This window comes from Musa acuminata, chromosome BXJ2-10 (assembly GCF_036884655.1).
Source record: "Musa acuminata AAA Group cultivar baxijiao chromosome BXJ2-10, Cavendish_Baxijiao_AAA, whole genome shotgun sequence".
In the NCBI taxonomy this organism is placed as follows: domain Eukaryota; kingdom Viridiplantae; phylum Streptophyta; class Magnoliopsida; order Zingiberales; family Musaceae; genus Musa; species Musa acuminata.
Window position 1 is genome coordinate 37,592,590 of NC_088347.1, and position 17,967 is coordinate 37,610,556.

Below are 17,967 nucleotides of genomic sequence, written 5' to 3' on the forward strand. Positions count from 1 at the left end.
AAGTGCGCGATGATTTCTGTGTGTGGAGACGGTCAGAAACCATGTGATTTGCCACGAGAGCTGATACCTCGCAGCTTTCGACCCTATTATTCTATCGCCCAAGAGGCACTGCTTCCGTGACTTCCTATTGTTCTGCCCGTCCCACGAAAGAGGACGGCAGCAAACTCCTATACGATCCGTATAGTACGTTTCGATGCAAGCTTTTGGCTTCGGGAAAGGAACGGTTGACTTCGGAGTGCTCCTCCCATCCATACAAGTCCGTAGTGTCCAGCTGTGAGATGGTCTCGTCTATGTTTGCACGTCTCAACTAATCCCAAACAATGCCTACGACTCCTGTTGAATGCTTCCTCTTCTTCTTCCATGAGCTCTGGCATCTGCGTACGCATCTCTGAGGAAGAAGAAGACGGCACAAAGAAGAGGTAAGTACGATCTTCTTTTCTCCCTCTTCTTGTAGAATAGGTTTCTGTGCCATGCTGTTCATCCAAGAGATGATGGGTCTTTTCCCTTTTTCATTTGGGATTTAGATTCCAATTGTTAATCCTCTTCAAGTAGAAAATTTATAGGCTAAATTTACCAGAGGAAAAGTTAGAACAGCTGCTGTTGGGGCATCAATTCCTAAATAAATGTATATGGAACAAAAATTTTGTAGAGCCTTGATCACAGTGCACCACTGTTCAAGGCCCTTTTGGCTATCTAGTTGACCAAAATTGTTTTCTGGTACATTGATGTGAGAAATTTCTTGACAGGGCTCATAGATACAGTTTATGAGAACATATTGCTACAGAGTAGTCACCCTTCAACCATGCTTTCGGTGAATCCTTCTTGTTCTCTTCCGAGTGAAGCAGTCTTTCTAGTCAACCAACAAAAACAGAGATTCCAACTGGCTAATTTGTCATGCTTCGAGTTCATCAGCACACCATCCAATTTTAGTTATCAGCCAAATTCAGGAACTAAGTTGATGGATTTGATTTGAAACTTTCATTTAAAGAACCTAAAACAATTGAGGTCTTAAAGTCAAGCATCCACACTGCATGATGGTTTTGGTTCTTGGTGTTTGAGATTGGTTGAGCGAGAGGAAGATCAATATAGCTTAGCTGAAAAGATGAGCAAAATGAGTTCATGTCATTGCTTAGATCAATTCGGTCACAAACCATGAAGAATTTGAAAGGACTAAAACAACAAGATTAAGATTAAGAGATCTTCTCATACGTGCCTGTCCTCTCTTGACTTTGGTATCACTTGATCAGGTCAGATGTCGACTTCGGACTCATCAACCTACAACAAAGTCTCTCCTGCGGTCACTGTTCTTGCCACCAGTAAGCCAACAATTGCTACAGTTCATGCCAACCTTCCACTGTTGATTTCTCGCACTATCGACATTGCCTTCAAATTTTGCAGCCGGCATAATCGCAGGAGGAGCAGCACTCATTGTCATAGCTATTCTAATCATAAAATGTGTGGAGAAAACCAAACAGCAGTCGGTCTCTGCAGAAGAGCAACTACCCACCGTCAGCGCAACTAGTTCCCATGGCTCTACCTTGAGGAAGGACGTGACCGTAGACATGGAGCCCATCTACAAGTTCCTTGAAGACATCGAGAAGGAGAGGCCCGTGAGGTTTACCCCTCATCATCTGGTGCACTTCACCAATAACTACGCAGAGAAACTTGGCTCAGGTGGTTTCGGAGTGGTCTACAGAGGTCGGTTCCCCAATGGAGTGAAGGTGGCGGTGAAGGTCCTCCATGGAACCACGACCTCGGATAAGAGAACTGAGGAGCAGTTCATGGCGGAAATCGGCACCATCTGCAGAACTTCCCATGCCAATCTGGTGAGGCTCTACGGATTCTGCTTCGACAAGATAACCAAAGCATTGGTCTACGAGTACATGGAGAAGGGGTCGCTGGATCAGTACCTGTTCAACCACAACGTCAGGATCGAATGGGGAAAGCTACGGGAGATCGCAATTGGGGCGGCCAAGGCGATCCGATACCTGCACGAGGAGCACGAGCGGTCGGTAGTGCACTACGACATCAAGCCTGGAAACATACTTCTCGACGCGGACTTCACCCCGAGGGTCTCCGACCTCGGGTTGGCCAAACTGTGCGACCGTGGCGACGTCCCCGTCACGCTGACCGGAGCCAGGGGGACGCCGGGATACGCTGCCCCGGAGCTGTGGATGCCAATGCCGGTGACTCACAAGTGCGACGTGTACAGCTTTGGGATGGTTCTGTTCGAGATCCTGGGGAGGAGGAGGAACCTCGACGTTCGGCGAGGGGAGAGACAGGAGTGGTACCCCAGATGGGCATGGCAGAAGCATGAGCAAGGAGATCTGGAGAGCGTGATTGCGGATTCTGGAGTGGAGTCCAAGTACCAGGACAAGGCCAGGACGATGTGCAGAGTGGCACTGCTGTGTGTGCAGCACCACCCTGAGAGCAGACCTTCGATGAACAGTGTCGTAAGGATGCTGGAAGAGGAAGAAGAGATCATCGCCATGCCTTCCTCAAGTGCTTCGAGCCAAAGTCCATGGAGTTTTGGGGCAGTGGAAGGCTCAAACAGCAGAGGAAGTGTCACAGGCAGCAGTAGATCGTAGTGAGTTCTCTTCTCATCTAATTGTTCTGATTTGGGAGGCCGACTAAGCAATAAGCACGAAGCGACGTAAATGGTCTTTCCTTTGCTTTCTTCCTGACTCTGTTTCTTCTTTCCTCTGAGTCCCAATGTATTGCAAGAATTCATGTGATTCACACACACCAGTGAGCTTAGAAAGGTTTTACCTCCCAATCTTTTGGGATAAGTAACATCATTTGTGAATAATATTTGTGACATACGAATGATCAGTAGATTTCTGGTGATCCAATGGTGCATTTCTTTTAACTGATTTTGATTCCAACTTTCAAGGAATCGAATCGATTCTGATTCCTGTTGGAACTAAATTAGAGTTGGGATGAGCTAAAACCAAGCCTAATTTAAGCTACAGGAAAGCTATCTGGCTTTCAATTTTCATCAATATCCTTAATTTTAAGACAATAAAGGATGAGCAGATGAAAAAGCCTAAAGAACTGCATACAAGAAGACAAACATAACCTGCAAAAGCTGGCAGCATTAGTTTTGTATCAGCATTCCTAGAACCTACATACCATAGAAAAAGCCTAAAGTATGAACACACATTACACTGCCCAATCTTCAACTAAAAGATTGTCCACTCCACTTTTATATAGAACATTTTGAAAGCAAAAGTCATGCACAATACAAGTAGCACCAGCAACATCATTGAGTGTTCATCACACAAATTCCCTTCCACATTGAATGTTGTCTACATTTTCTTCTTTTTACATTGAAGATGCAGGATTTATTTCTATTTCATGTTATTGTGAGTGAATTCTCTAACATATCATCTGTGACAATTGAACATAAACTTTTGGTCTCAAGATACTAATAGCAACTGACTACCAAGCTCTTCAATTGGCAAGAAACTGGCCACCTCTTTCTTTGTAGCTGCTGGAACACATGAATTATTAACTAATGTTTATTAGATATTCATAAAGCTGAAAGAGTTTGTACATATCCAATACAGTGCTAGAAACTAAAAGAAAATGACACATAAAGGCATAACACTAGAACATGAACAACTGAGTTCATAAAGCTGAAAGAGTTTGCAGATATCCAATATAGTGCAGAACTATTGGAAGGAAGTATTTGCCACTTACTATAAACTGAAAGAAAATGACATGTGCACAGTCATCGTTAGATACCCTTAGATCAAAATGGGCCCCTTGACATTAAAGATTTTACACCAGCCATTCTTCACAATGGAACGATGCAACTGAAACAGCAGTAGCTGGCAGTCAAAACCCTATTGCTTCCTGATTAATTGTTAATGCTGATCTACGTGAAAGAACCATCATGCTTGAAACTCCAGAAGAATGAACCAGATGATAATAGTAAACTAACAGAAAGCGACATAGACATTAGTAAAGTAAGTTCGACATGCGAACAACTTCCATACATTTACAAGGACGTTGGTAAAGCATTATGCTTTACAACATAATGCTTTTACAGGATGACTTCGATACTGGTTTACAAAGAGCAAAAGCAAGCATGCTTAACAGGTGAAAATTTTGAACTGGTGGCACATGCATTTGCTGTAAACCTAAGCCTCTTTGGTTGGCTCCCATATACATAATCAGCTTGATGACATTATACTGCAACACCCGTTAGTCATTAGCAGACATGCATAAAATCAACCTCAGACGTACAGAAGGCATTTGATGAGATATGCCTTTGTTTTCATAATCTCCACACACTGTTGGAAAAGAGTTGCTGCAATGAAGATAGACAAAACAGATTCAGAAGGAATCAACAGAATGAAAGAAATGGAGACATGAGCTTACCTATTTATTAACCTATCAGAGAGCTTGCTCTTTGCTAACAAGATCCTTTTGTTTACCACTTTCCTTCTCCTGCAGTTAATAATTTGTGAAAAATCAACTTGCATTTTTTTTTAAATGGCACACCTAAGCACATATATGCGATCAAAGACGAACGATCAACAAGGGAGACATGTCACAACCATTGGGCTAAACAATGGGAGACAACAACTTGCATTTTAATTCATGGGATGCCTTTAATAAAAAAACAATTAATACATCAAAAAGTTGAGAACATGATCTTAAAAAAGGTGGGTATTCTGCTTCCATTTTATGCTCAGGAGATGCTCATCTGATGTGTTTGGCACCTTATAACATTGTTATCTTATTTCACAACAGAGAATTTCGCCATCAGATTGCCTTTCTAATGACCAAACAACCACAATTCACTATCAATCTACATCAGTCAATGTTTGTGATGAAAAGAGTCATAAGTTCTGATTCCAAAGTAATCACTTTATTTTAGCTTTGTTTACTATGCAAACAAAAAGACTCTACGAGTCTCCTAAGCTTTTCATTTTCACCCTCAAATTTCTAATATGCAGAAAGCAAATTCATTCAACACAAATCAAAGAATAGCTTAGAGCAGAATAAAGGGACACATAGTTCAATTGTCAGCAGAACGTATCTTAATATGACCATAAAAGTTCAAATTTTCCTATCAACTCAAACCAGCCCTTTTCTAACACTTTTCTCCACTTAAATAAACATTGCTAATTACACCAAAACTATACTTTAATTGGCGCCAAAGTTTTTTACCAGTCCTTAAAACAGACAACCAAAGTCAACCCACCCAATCCATCTACCCACTCTCCAACCTTCTTGCCCTCATCGTCAAACTCAGGCAAGGAAGGTAAGGAAAGAATACGTTCATATATAATAAACATGAGTCTCGAAGTCCCATTTATTTACAACTAAGATTCTTGTGAGTATCCTACTGCGAGTTTTTGCCAAAACACAACATGACAAGTCAAAATTATATACTTGTAGTTCCGATCTCTTGCTCTGCACAAATATATTTTCAAGCTAACGTCGTTTAACTTTGACACTTCAGAAGGAAATGCCACTGTTCTTGAAATCCAAGTGCAAACAGAATCATCGAAGCCTAAACAAATAAGGAACCAATTGCAAGCTGGAATTCAGAAGTATAAGAAAAAAAATTTCAACCTAATCCAAGCTGAAGAATGTACTCAAAGAGAAAGGAAGCCCGACAACACCCAAACGATCGGAAAATGTCACCAACCTTTCCGTTGTTCTCGTAGTAATCGTTCAACGCCCACTGATACTTGGACTGGTTCAACCCGAACCAGTCCGCCAAGTACTCATCGAGGCTGGAATGCGCTAGAAACCAGAAACGAAGGAATCAAACCTCGATCCCACCAAGCTCAGAAGAAAGACCAGCAAATACCCTCAGAAACAAGAAGCTAAAATCTCAGAGAAGGTACCATCTTGGACTTTGGCGATGGCGTCCCAGAGGAACCCGAACACGGATCCCGATGACTTGGTCGACGGCTTCTCGAACTGCATGGGTGGAACCTGCACCGGAGGCGGAGGTGGTGGCGAAGGGGTAGCCTTCCGCGGCAAAGGAGCCACCTTTACAGGGCTGGCGGCCTGCGGATTCACGCTCGGAGCATCGGAGGGTTTGGGGGCGCGCGGCGGGGTGATGAACACGGTGTACCTCCCGGCCTTACCGATCACTGGCGGCGGCGGCGGGGCCTCTCGCGGCATCGCGGTGGAGGATGAAGAAGAGGAGCGAGAGAAGGAGGGAGGGCCCGGCGGCGAGGAGATGGGAGGGAGATTTGTGGGGCTACGGTTAGGGCTACAGGCGAGGAGGACGAGGAGCCCGTAGGGACGCTGGAGCCGTCGCCATTATTGGAGTAGAGGCATCCCAGCTTTTGAACTGAACGGCATCCGATGCTCCGCTTTCTCTCCCCCTTTCCTTCCCTCCTCTTGCTAGCTTCTATGCTCTGTCTGCGTGCCACGCAAAGTGGAGACCACTGTCGTAAAATACTTTTCGTACCTGTTTCTCGGTTAGCCATCGAACGACATGACTTGGGTCCCGCAAGGTGCATCGATCATACGTGCAGGTAAAACGTGTGTCGACGAAGGGCCGGTCGGCGGATTTACTGGCTTATTAACACAATATAACAGGTCTAGCATTGAATGAAATATCGACAATACCACTTAGCAGGTTGGCTTTGTCAGTTAGGCACATGGCTTTTAGGTAAATACGAGATAGATACGAGGTGTTGGATTTCAATTTAGCTGATGCCTCGTGTGCGTCCTGTCGTGTCACGAATCGGGCCTGGCGTTTGATCTGGACCGTCTATTTTTAAGATATTATTCTTTTTCCTTGTTTCTTCGACCCGAGAAGAGACCTTTAAATATAAATACATCCAATAACGCATATAAATCTGACATCCAATTTAACTTAACAATTAATTACAAGTACTCACTTGAAATATATGTACATATATATTATTATTTTATTTATTATTTATTCAACCTGTTCTAAATGATGACCACTGCCTGCCTACTGTGTTGTGTAAGTACAAGAACAATGCAAGATAAGGTTCTGCTCTCTCAAGAGGTTCGTTCCAATATAGTGGTGGGTGGGTTTATACATCAGAGAATGATGTCCCCTTGGCATTGTCCGAGAGATGAGATGAGGTGAGCCATTCTTTCTTTTAGGTCAAGAGGGCCCAATGAATCCACCATTAGATCGAGTAGTGTGGTTTTTAACAAAATTACAATTATTGCTAACCTTATTCAAATTCTTACCATAAGCTTAGTGATCAATCTTATTATAAAATTTAAGAGTTCAATTTGAATAACTTTGGATGTAAACTAAGAATATTTTAGCATATTTCAAAATAAAGGATGGTGAATCCTCATGATCAATCTTACCAAAAGCATGATTTCTTTTATGCAGTGATTTCCTTATAAGTGCACTGGAGAAGAGTCACTTGTTCTCCAAGACAAACAAAGGATTTGTGTGTACCACAGTGAAGCTCATGTATGCTAAGAACAAGGTGGAGTTCATTTGTTCGACTCCACGCCTCCAAAGATATACACCTCCACATGACTTTAGCCATTCGTATCTCAAACTTGAAGTTCAACAATGCACTTTAGCTGATAAATATGAGATCATCTCGGGCAAAATAATTTGACTTCAGAATGTTGTGGTGCATTCCAACTAGTCTCTTATCTAACTAGTATGATCGAAAGGAAGTCAAAGGAATGATGCAACTTGAAGAAGATTTCCAATTCCATGTCAAAACAAGATTTCTTCCCCCTTCACATGATCAAATGGCCTCTCTGTGATCAATCAATAGCATCATAATCTTTCTTTAAATTTCTAAGCCTGCATGTCTAACTTTCCCCGACGTCAGGGAGTTTAAGCTACACCAAATACTACCTTTTTCTTGTTGAGCTCATTGTAATCCGCAGGAGTGGTGGAAAGGTCAATTAACCTGTTCACTTTGGGATTAGGTTTCTTACAATGGAATTAACCTGCCTGACTTGACCATCTGTCACAAACATGCCCATCGACATTACTCAAGTGAGAGGCCAGTGCATGTTCTACATCACCTGCCACTGTGCTGGCTCGATGCATTGGTCATGTTAATCTATTGGTATTTGGTAAACATTTCTAATCTATATTACAAGGAAGATGCATTAGCTGGCGAAAACTCGCATCTGACAATGATACTCGTTTAATCCATATTAATTTTATGAATCGCTCGCGCGTCATGTCATATATAATCATCCCTTGCTTTCGAATCAAGAGTAATAAAAATGCTTCCAGATGTGGTTAGGTAATTTCCTCGACTATACATGACTCATTTGTAGCTCACATACGTAACCTAAAAAACTATATATATAAATATAAAAGAGAAAGGTATCATCGTGATGTTATCATGTTAAATAGTGCTGTCTGAATATTAATATTAGTGACAATTTGGGTAACTTTGTTCTTGGATACTTGGACAAAATTTGCTATTTTCCATGCTAAAACTTGGAGAAATCCATGTTTGTCTTTTGGAGTAAATCGAATGATTCCAAAATAATGAATGCATCAAGTGTAGGGAATGACTCGAAAAGCAAGAAAAAAATACATGTTGCATTTCATGGATGATGCAGATGTCAATATAAATTATAGCGACGAAGAAAGTATAGAGAACTTGTGGCACAAACAGTCAAATGTAATCGATGCAGAAATCCACGGATAGTGTTGGCATCATCTGCACATCGTTCTACCGGAATCCAAACGGCATGTCAGCGGTCAAGCTAGGGCTTGTCGATAGCTACCGTCATGGAGATATCTATTCGAAGGTGGATTGATGAAGTACGAAGTGGTGCTAATCCTCTGACATGAAAGGCCAAACTCAATGAAAGAAGCAGTCTGGGTGTTCTACTGATGCCACTCTATCTTAAGATGAATCTCATGTAGTTTACCTACTTCTCCTATAATTTGTCTTATCCTGCTGATTCTAGAATGAAGTGCACAAGTGGTACTGTCTTTAAGATATTCTTGAATATGTGCTGTTATTTGTCCAAAACATGAAAAATGAGAAGAGAGTGCATTGATATTTTAGCTGATCACCTGAAGATATTAGTCCGCCTCCCATGTCAGATTCGATGCTCTATCTCTCTCTCTCTCTAAGGGGTAATTGGTGCATATGTGTCGACAGTGATCGAGCATCCTTTTCCTGAACGAAGCATGCATGCATGCGACAACGTGTCAAACATATTTCTTATGGTCTGACGACTTGTGAAAGCCATAACCCACAAAATCTAGTGGCTGCCCAATCTTAATCAATCTCCTATAAGACAGTGCCAGATGAGATACTTCATATTCTTTGTGGAAAAAGAAACTATAGAATGTGTTGACTTGTGTGTGTAAATTCGACCAAAATGCAGTAAGCGTATGATATCATGAAAGCAAAAAAATCTTCTTCATCATCTACCATGATGTAAATGAATTGTAAGTATGCATGCTTAAAATATTCTGAGAGACAAGTGGATTAATGATTGATGCTAAATATATTGTTCTCTCAGAGAGGAATCCACCAGTGCTTCATGGGAGCTCCAATAAGAAAGAGCCAACAGATTGGTTGGTATTTATGTGGAGGTTGCAGCAGGTTGATCTCGCAAACCAAGACCTTGTTTTGCTGCCTGGCAGCATTAATAATTAGTCATTCTATGCATGCAGTCTTCTGCAGTAGAACATCTTGATGTCCTCCAACGATGTAGGGTTTGGTGGGTGGATAAGAACAAGGAGAAGTCCTGATTCATTACATTACATTACATGGGAGAAATCATACCTACAGGCCATGATGGCCACTGCCGACGCCAGGAAAAAGACATATAGTTTAACATTTTTGGCAAGGAGATTTGTTTGCCTTGCAGACTTGGAGGACCTCTGGATTCAACTCCATGACCTGGAAACCGATAAATGTAGCATGGATGCATGTCATTTGCAAGAGCAAAAGCATTTTCTAGGTTTGAGGTCATGTTTGACCTAATTTTTTTTTCTTATTTTGTTCTTCATCAGAAGAATTGATGAACCCTTAAATATGGTCGTCATCTGTTTTCCCAGATCATCGTAAGATGTATTCTTAACAACTGATATTTATAATTTGATTAAAGGAAAAGAACAAGAGGTTTTCTTTTTATTCTGTATCTGCAACATGACACACTCTCAGAATACAAAGGCACCCATGCCTTTCAACAAGTAATTGGGACACCAAGTAAGACCAACTTCTCTCATGGCCGCCCTCTTGCGTTGACTGCCCATGCTTTTCGAGTCTGTATTAAAGATAAGGGATAGCGTTAGACTTTGGTTCATCACTCTTTGGTACGTTATCAACCACCACACTGTGGATTTGCCAAATATCATTTTCGATAGTGTTCCCAACTTCACAAACCTATCTATCTACAACTAGTGAATGGAAACTTGGTGGAATCTGAGCGATCCATAGAGAGAAAAAGACGAAGGAACTTGCCTGTTTTGTCAGCTAACTCGTGCTTTGATTTATCTGGTGTATATTAGCTGCACTAGAAAAGAACTTGAGGTCATGCGTTGACTTAGATCAATCTATCATCCCTTATAAACATTTCAAGTCCAATCGAAGTCAACAAACCAAAATGTAATTACGCTTCATCTACGCTACTATCTTCTTGATTATAATATATAAAGTTACAGGATTAGTTGTTGATCCTCAACTCCTCTGTTGACTATTTACATTTGGCATCAGAATTTGTGTCAGATAAACCTTCTCATATTATTTTTTTAATTTGAAATTAGTGGTGGCATGAAAGAGAAAGCATAGCATAGTGGATGACCATTCATTACAATGATAAATCTTCTGCTAACAATGTTTGCATGAATGCAAGAAACAGTATTTGATGACAATGAGTACAGTTGTTCTTATTGCACACACACACACACACACTCTCTCTCTCTCTCTCTCTGTGTGTGTTTTCTTTTTTGACTTTGGCTTATAACCTTGTCCAAATCTTTCCATGACCACATATAGGAAGTCCGGTTGGACCTGCACCAATTAGCCACAAGATTATAAATCTCCAATCATACATAATTTTATATGTGGAAGAGCAATTTATATATATGAAGGCAACATTAATTTGCCACTCTATCATAATTGATTGCCAAGATTCAAATTCTTCGGTGACTAAAGATTACATTGTGAACCTTATCATGTGCACTAACATTTTTTACTCACAGATTTCAGATGCAATCATGGAGACATAAACTTCTCTTTCACTTTCATCAATTTAACAAACAATATATCCAGTTCATACGATTTGCTTGCGAAAAACAACATCCTTTTAATCTATCGTTATTTTTTTATACGATTTTTTTCTGAGAAAATCAAAGCAAAGCAAAAAAAAAACACTTAAACAATAGAAAAGCCTTTTTCATTGATCTCCTCAGACATCATCAGCTGGATTTGATTGTGTCGATGCTTTAGAGTCAACAGAAATCTCATCCATCTCACTGTCAGATCATCTCAAGACAGTGATTTGGTTTGATTTTGCTTGAATCTCTCCTCCGTTACTATAATGCCACCTACTGTGAATCATCTTTAATTCACAGTATTACAATATTCATCTTTAATTCATGTATTACAATATTCAAACCCCTTTTTATAAGCTAAGTATAAGGAAATATAAAAAGTAAAAAAATTATAATTATATCAAATCAAATATATGATTTGATCTTTCTTTCAAAAAGATAATATTCTCGATTAATATGCTTGTTAAGATCAATATTCATAAAATCTTTCATGAGGATTTAGAATCTTCATCGATCACAATTGATTTTTCTTAAATTCTTTTTATATTTTCTTCTTAAACTTAGAAACTAGATTAGAATTATACAGTATATTATAATGTGGTAATTTATAATATAAAAAATAACCCCTAAACTAATCAAAATTATTTAATTAAGAGATGGATAATATTGATTATGCATCAACAGATTTCTTTCTCATAATAAAAAGATAGAAAGACAGAAAAATAAAAATTCAATGATTCATCTCTAGTGTTCTAAGTCCCTTTATGTAGGGTAAGTACAAGATAAGAAAAAAAATATATAAATGTGAATATTTTATAATTATATTAAATTAAATATATAATTTGATTTTCTCTTCGAAGAAGAAGATAATATTCTTGATTGATATGCTTTCATTCTTGTACAGATAAATCTTGATAAAATCTTCCACTAGGTTTTGAAGCCTTCAATGACAATCATAATTTAAAAATTTTAAATATTATTTTATGTTTTTCTTCCAAAATAAATTCGGAAACTAAATCAGAATATTCAATATGTTGTCATATGACAACTTATGATATGCAAGATAACTCATAAACTAATTAAATTTATTTAAATAAAAGATAAATAAGATTAGTTTTATGTTAAATATGTATAGTTTCATATTGATCGAAAAATAAAAGAATCAAGATGTTATAAGAACGAGTCACCATCGTAATGGATAAAACTACATGGACTCATCAAAGCTAGATAATTAATTATAAATTTTTTATCGACCATCCATCAATAACGACAAATGATGACTTATCAAATGAATATAATGACCTTAAATATGTTGTTGTCGCAAGATCTAAGATAATACATGCTCGTCAAAGTAGGCCCGTCGAAGCTTAGAATAAAAAGATATAAATTTAAAGATCATGGGACATACATCAACAATAATTCACTATTTGAAATAATTTATATCAATAAAAAACACAAGATGTGGGGGGCCCATCTTTGAAAAAGTCAAATATATACATTTTTTTTCCTTCAAATAAGACAATTAAGTCACATATTGTGATCATATATATCCTACCCGCCTTGTCAGGAGACGACAAGTCAGCACTGTCTCCACAAGCAAGAAGAGTATTAAAACTCGTCAAACAAAGGGACCTGCACGTGATACGAGTTTGCGATTGCGCGGTCGTCCTCTTACACAAGTCTTTTATCTATTACCAAAACCAACAGGCGTAAACGTCCCCGCGTGCGATCTACAGGTGCGCAAAGGATATCTGAGGCCGGCTGCGTCGTCCCCGGTTTACACAACAGACCCGAGGCGAGGCGAAAGTAATCTTTTCGCTGGTGGCCGACGAGGTACGGCTGCGTTTTCGGGTATAAGAGGCGGTGCTGGACACAAATGGTGGCTTGGAAAGGCCTCGAGCAGCCTATATTCTCTCTCTCTCTCTCTCTCTCTCCTGTTGGAACCGCTTGGTCGTGAGCGGTGAGGTGAGGAAATGGACGGAGACAAAGCTTCCAGCTTGGAGGACCTCAGGAACGAGGCTGTTGATCTGGTAATTGAGTCGCCACCACCACGACCACTGCTGCTGCTGCTAACTTTGCTCCTTCTTGTTGCTGCATCTGCTTCGTCATGGTTTTCTTGTGCTTTCCTCTTCATCCATGCCGACTTTCTTCGATTCTTCTCGGAGTAATAGCTACAGAGTTGACTCGCGCCAGGTTTCATTTTATGAACTTGCAACTAATGCGGTAAACTATAAGAAAAAGAAGAAACATGTGTCCTGTTCTTTGTTCCTCGAGCAAACAAGAAGAGACTGTGGTCGAACCACTTTCTTGTAATCATTCGAGCTTAGAAGCAGCTTCTGAGTCTAAGAAAATGGTCATTGGTACTCTTTTTTTTTTCCATCTCTTCCGGCCCTTTTAAATCGGCTCTTAAACGGATACCGTCTTCTTTGTGATTGTCCCCTGCTCTTGCTCTTTCTCTGCTGTTTTCGCTACACTCGGCAGCTTCTTAGCAGATTGTTTCGAAGGAGTTGCAGCTCGGTGGTGTCTGACTCTGCTAGTGCGTGACTTTCACAGGAAAGAATTCCCATAGAAGAAGTGTTCGAGCAGCTCCGATGTACCAAAGAGGGTCTGACGTCGGAGGAGGGAGCCAACCGGATTCAGATCTTTGGGCAAAACAAGCTCGAAGAGAAGAAGGTCCTTTTCTTAGATGAAAGCTCGTGATTTCACCTTGCTCTGTTACCTGCTCGTTGCTTATCCAAGTGCTCGATGGATGTGGCTGTAACAGGAAAGCAAAGTCCTCAAGTTTCTCGGGTTCATGTGGAACCCCCTCTCGTGGGTCATGGAGATGGCCGCCATCATGGCCATTGCCCTCGCCAACGGTGGAGGGAAGCCCCCGGACTGGGAAGACTTCGTCGGAATTGTCATTCTGCTGGTCATCAACTCCACCATATCCTTCATCGAAGAGAACAACGCCGGGAACGCCGCCGCTGCTCTCATGGCTCGTCTGGCTCCGAAAACAAAGGTCAGAGGTGGCTGAAGAAGCCTCGAGATTGAGATCCTTGGAAGATGAATCCTGTTTCTTACGGTCACCGCACCTGGTTCTTGGCTTTAGGTGCTCAGAGATGGCACCTGGTGCGAGCAGGACGCCGCAATTCTGGTGCCCGGAGACATCATCAGCATCAAACTGGGAGATATCATCCCGGCCGACGCGCGCCTGCTCGAGGGAGACCCGTTGAAGATCGATCAGTCTGCTCTCACCGGAGAATCCCTCCCCGTCACGAAGAATCCCGGAGACGAGGTGTACTCCGGTTCAACTTGCAAGCAAGGCGAGATTGAGGCCGTCGTCATTGCCACCGGCGTGCACTCCTTCTTCGGCAAGGCAGCTCACCTGGTGGACAGCACCAACCAGGTCGGCCACTTCCAAAAGGTCCTGACATCCATCGGAAACTTCTGCATCTGCTCCATCGCGATCGGCATCGTCATCGAGATCATCGTCATGTACCCGATCCAGCACAGGTCGTACCGGGATGGGATCGACAACCTGTTGGTCCTCCTGATCGGAGGAATTCCGATCGCCATGCCCACCGTCTTGTCCGTCACCATGGCCATCGGGTCGCATAAGCTGTCCCAACAAGGCGCCATCACAAAGAGGATGACTGCCATCGAGGAAATGGCTGGAATGGATGTCCTCTGCAGCGACAAAACCGGCACGCTCACCCTCAACAAGCTCAGCGTCGACAAGAGCCTGATCGAAGTGTTCGCGAAAGGTGTCGATAAAGATCACGTGGTCTTACTGGCCGCGAGAGCGTCGAGGACGGAGAATCAGGACGCCATCGATGCTGCCATGGTCGGCATGCTTTCAGACCCAAAGGAGGTACAGCAGCTTTCTTCACCTACTTGGAACTATGGATATCACCTGAACGCATAACACAAGTTCATCTCTTGGTGCTTCACAGGCAAGAGCAGGAATCCGGGAAGTGCACTTCTTTCCCTTCAATCCTGTTGACAAGAGAACAGCGCTGACTTACGTTGATGAGGACGACAATTGGCATCGTGTCAGCAAAGGCGCTCCTGAGCAGGTCCTGCTCTTTCACTTGAATCTACTTCGAGCCGAGTTCATGAATGGTTTGCTGACTTTGTGTGGTCAACCGATGCAGATCATGAACCTCTGCAACTGCAAGGAGGACGTCCGGAAAAGAGTTCACACGGTGATCGACAAGTTCGCAGAACGCGGGCTTCGATCGTTGGGCGTGGCAAGACAGGTCTGTCACTTCTCTTGCTACGACCGCATTCTCCTTGTTCCTTGCATCAATTATCATTATGCTTATGTTGCAGGAAGTCCCTGAGAGGAGCAAAGAGAGTCATGGTGGCCCATGGCAATTCGTCGGCTTACTGCCTCTCTTCGATCCCCCGAGGCATGACAGCGCCGAGACCATTCGGAAGGCTCTCGACCTCGGCGTCAACGTGAAGATGATCACTGGTACTTGGGACTCGTTTGCTCTCCATCTCTCGAGCACCATGATCCCCACGCTTACCTTCGACTGAAAGATTCGTGTGCTCTTCAGGTGATCAACTAGCGATAGCGAAGGAGACAGGGCGAAGGCTTGGGATGGGCACCAACATGTATCCTTCCTCTTCACTGCTCGGGCAGCACAAGGATGAGACGCTCGCTGCACTTCCGGTGGACGAATTGATCGAGAAGGCTGATGGATTTGCAGGAGTTTTCCCAGGTTTGCTCCTGCCGCATGCACTCCAAACCACTACTAGTGATCTCTGCAGCACCGTCGCAGTGTCATGTGGGGGTGTTCCTTGGAACAGAGCACAAGTACGAAATCGTGAGGAAGTTGCAAGAAAGGAAGCACATATGTGGGATGACAGGAGACGGCGTGAACGATGCTCCGGCCCTGAAGAAGGCTGACATAGGTATCGCGGTTTCTGATGCCACGGATGCAGCAAGAAGTGCTTCCGACATCGTTCTTACTGAACCTGGCCTCAGTGTCATCATCAGTGCAGTTCTCACCAGCAGAGCCATCTTCCAGAGGATGAAGAACTATACGGTAAGATCAATTCATCCATTCCTTCGACTCGTGTTTCGGTTTCAGCTGGCTAATATAGTATCCTCCTCATTCTCTGCACACTGACAGATCTACGCTGTTTCGATTACCATTCGTATCGTAGTAAGTTCTAAACCAGTGTTTTGGATGATCTCAAAAGTAGGAATTTTCGATTCCGCTAAAAGCTTTCACTTCAAACCTCCGCAGCTTGGTTTCATGCTTATTGCGCTGATATGGAAATTCGACTTCTCCCCCTTCATGGTTCTGATCATTGCCATACTGAATGACGGTGACCACTCTCACCTGCTAAAATCTATGTACTTTTACGTTTGCAACTCATAGCTTCTAATCTGAATCCGTGATCGAGAAATAGGAACCATCATGACGATCTCTAAAGACCGTGTGAAGCCATCTCCATTGCCGGACAGTTGGAAGCTGAAAGAGATATTTGCCACCGGCATCGTGCTGGGGACTTACTTGGCCTTGATGACTGTCCTCTTCTTCTGGGCCATGAAAGAGACCGACTTCTTCTCGGTATGTTGATTCGTGGCACAGTGTGACTGTTACAACGAGGTTTCCTCCATGACTGCACCATGGGTGTTGATGATGCAGGATAAGTTCCATGTTCGATCGCTGAGAGAGAGAGACCACGAGATGATGGCGGCTCTGTACCTGCAAGTCAGCATCATCAGCCAGGCCCTCATCTTTGTCACCCGCTCTCGCAGTTGGTCCTTCCTCGAGCGCCCCGGACTTCTACTGTGCGGTGCCTTTGTGGTAGCTCAACTGGTACGTCTCCCCAATTCCCTCCGGACAAGTTCTTCGTGGCGATCAAGAATCATGACAGAATCATCATCATTTTGAATCACCAGGTTGCGACTCTGATAGCTGTTTACGCCAACTGGGGCTTTGCAAAGATCAAAGGCTGTGGGTGGGGATGGGCGGGAATCATATGGCTCTACAGCTTCATCACCTTCATCCCACTCGACTGGATTAAGTTCTCGATACGCTACATTCTAAGTGGAAAGGCCTGGGACTCCCTGTTTGAGCGGAGGGTAGAGCTCATCCCTCACCTATATCAAGTTTATGATCATCTCGTCGATTGCTGCTAATCTGTTTGCTGTGTCAGACTGCCTTCACCACGAAGAAGGATTATGGAAGAGAGGAGAGGGAAGCTCAGTGGGCAATCGCTCAGCGAACACTGCACGGCCTCCAGCCTCCTGAGACGACAAACCTATTCTCCGACAAGAGCAGCTACCGCGAGCTCTCCGAGATCGCTGAGAAGGCCAAACGACGAGCTGAGATCGCGAGGTAATGTGCCATCAGCTGCTATCATATCTGTGAATAGAAGCCAACGAACAAGAGGAATTGATCTTGATCTTGCGCTTCTTGGTTGCTTTGCCAGGCTGAGAGAGCTGCACACTCTCAAAGGTCATGTGGAATCAGTGGTCAAGTTGAAGGGGCTTGACATCGACTCCATCCAACAGCATTACACGGTTTAGAAGCACCGCATCGCATAGCTGATGGCTTCATGGAAATGCTGTTACAGTCCACGGTTGATCCCAATTGGCTGCTTGATTGTATTTCCTAAAGCAATAAAACTACTGCTTTGAGACATGGTTTATTGTCTAAATCTCCTCTAGTAATGCTGTAATTCCAGACTTGATATCTCTCAATCAATTCATGTTAAGCTTT

At 42.6% G+C, this 17,967-nt stretch overlaps 3 protein-coding genes across 3 annotated transcripts; 2 read left to right on the forward strand and 1 right to left on the reverse strand.

The window, feature by feature from the left end:
• Positions 1–21: 21 nt before the first annotated feature.
• LOC103969682 (rust resistance kinase Lr10) lies at positions 22–2,849 on the forward strand. The gene is made up of 3 exons (XM_009383306.3): positions 22–419; positions 1,248–1,316; positions 1,399–2,849. The coding sequence occupies exons 2-3, from the start codon at positions 1,253–1,255 to the stop codon at positions 2,586–2,588; spliced, it is 1,254 nt and encodes a 417-aa protein (XP_009381581.2). The 5' UTR covers positions 22–419; positions 1,248–1,252; the 3' UTR covers positions 2,589–2,849.
• A 1,070-nt stretch (positions 2,850–3,919) lies between these two features.
• LOC103969683 (anther-specific proline-rich protein APG) lies at positions 3,920–6,388 on the reverse strand. The gene is made up of 4 exons (XM_009383307.3): positions 5,868–6,388; positions 5,666–5,763; positions 4,387–4,455; positions 3,920–4,315 (listed from the first exon to the last, which is right to left on the reverse strand). Exons 1-3 carry the CDS (start codon positions 6,148–6,150, stop codon positions 4,402–4,404), a joined length of 435 nt encoding a protein of 144 aa, XP_009381582.2. The 5' UTR covers positions 6,151–6,388; the 3' UTR covers positions 3,920–4,315; positions 4,387–4,401.
• A 6,584-nt stretch (positions 6,389–12,972) lies between these two features.
• Positions 12,973–17,889, forward strand: LOC135625570 (plasma membrane ATPase-like). Its single transcript, XM_065130543.1, has 16 exons — positions 12,973–13,272; positions 13,796–13,915; positions 14,007–14,243; positions 14,334–15,095; positions 15,178–15,300; positions 15,379–15,483; positions 15,557–15,701; positions 15,787–15,951; positions 16,040–16,278; positions 16,366–16,398; positions 16,483–16,564; positions 16,649–16,809; positions 16,888–17,061; positions 17,145–17,327; positions 17,402–17,583; positions 17,678–17,889. The coding sequence occupies exons 1-16, from the start codon at positions 13,216–13,218 to the stop codon at positions 17,772–17,774; spliced, it is 2,865 nt and encodes a 954-aa protein (XP_064986615.1). The 5' UTR covers positions 12,973–13,215; the 3' UTR covers positions 17,775–17,889.
• Positions 17,890–17,967: the final 78 nt, after the last annotated feature.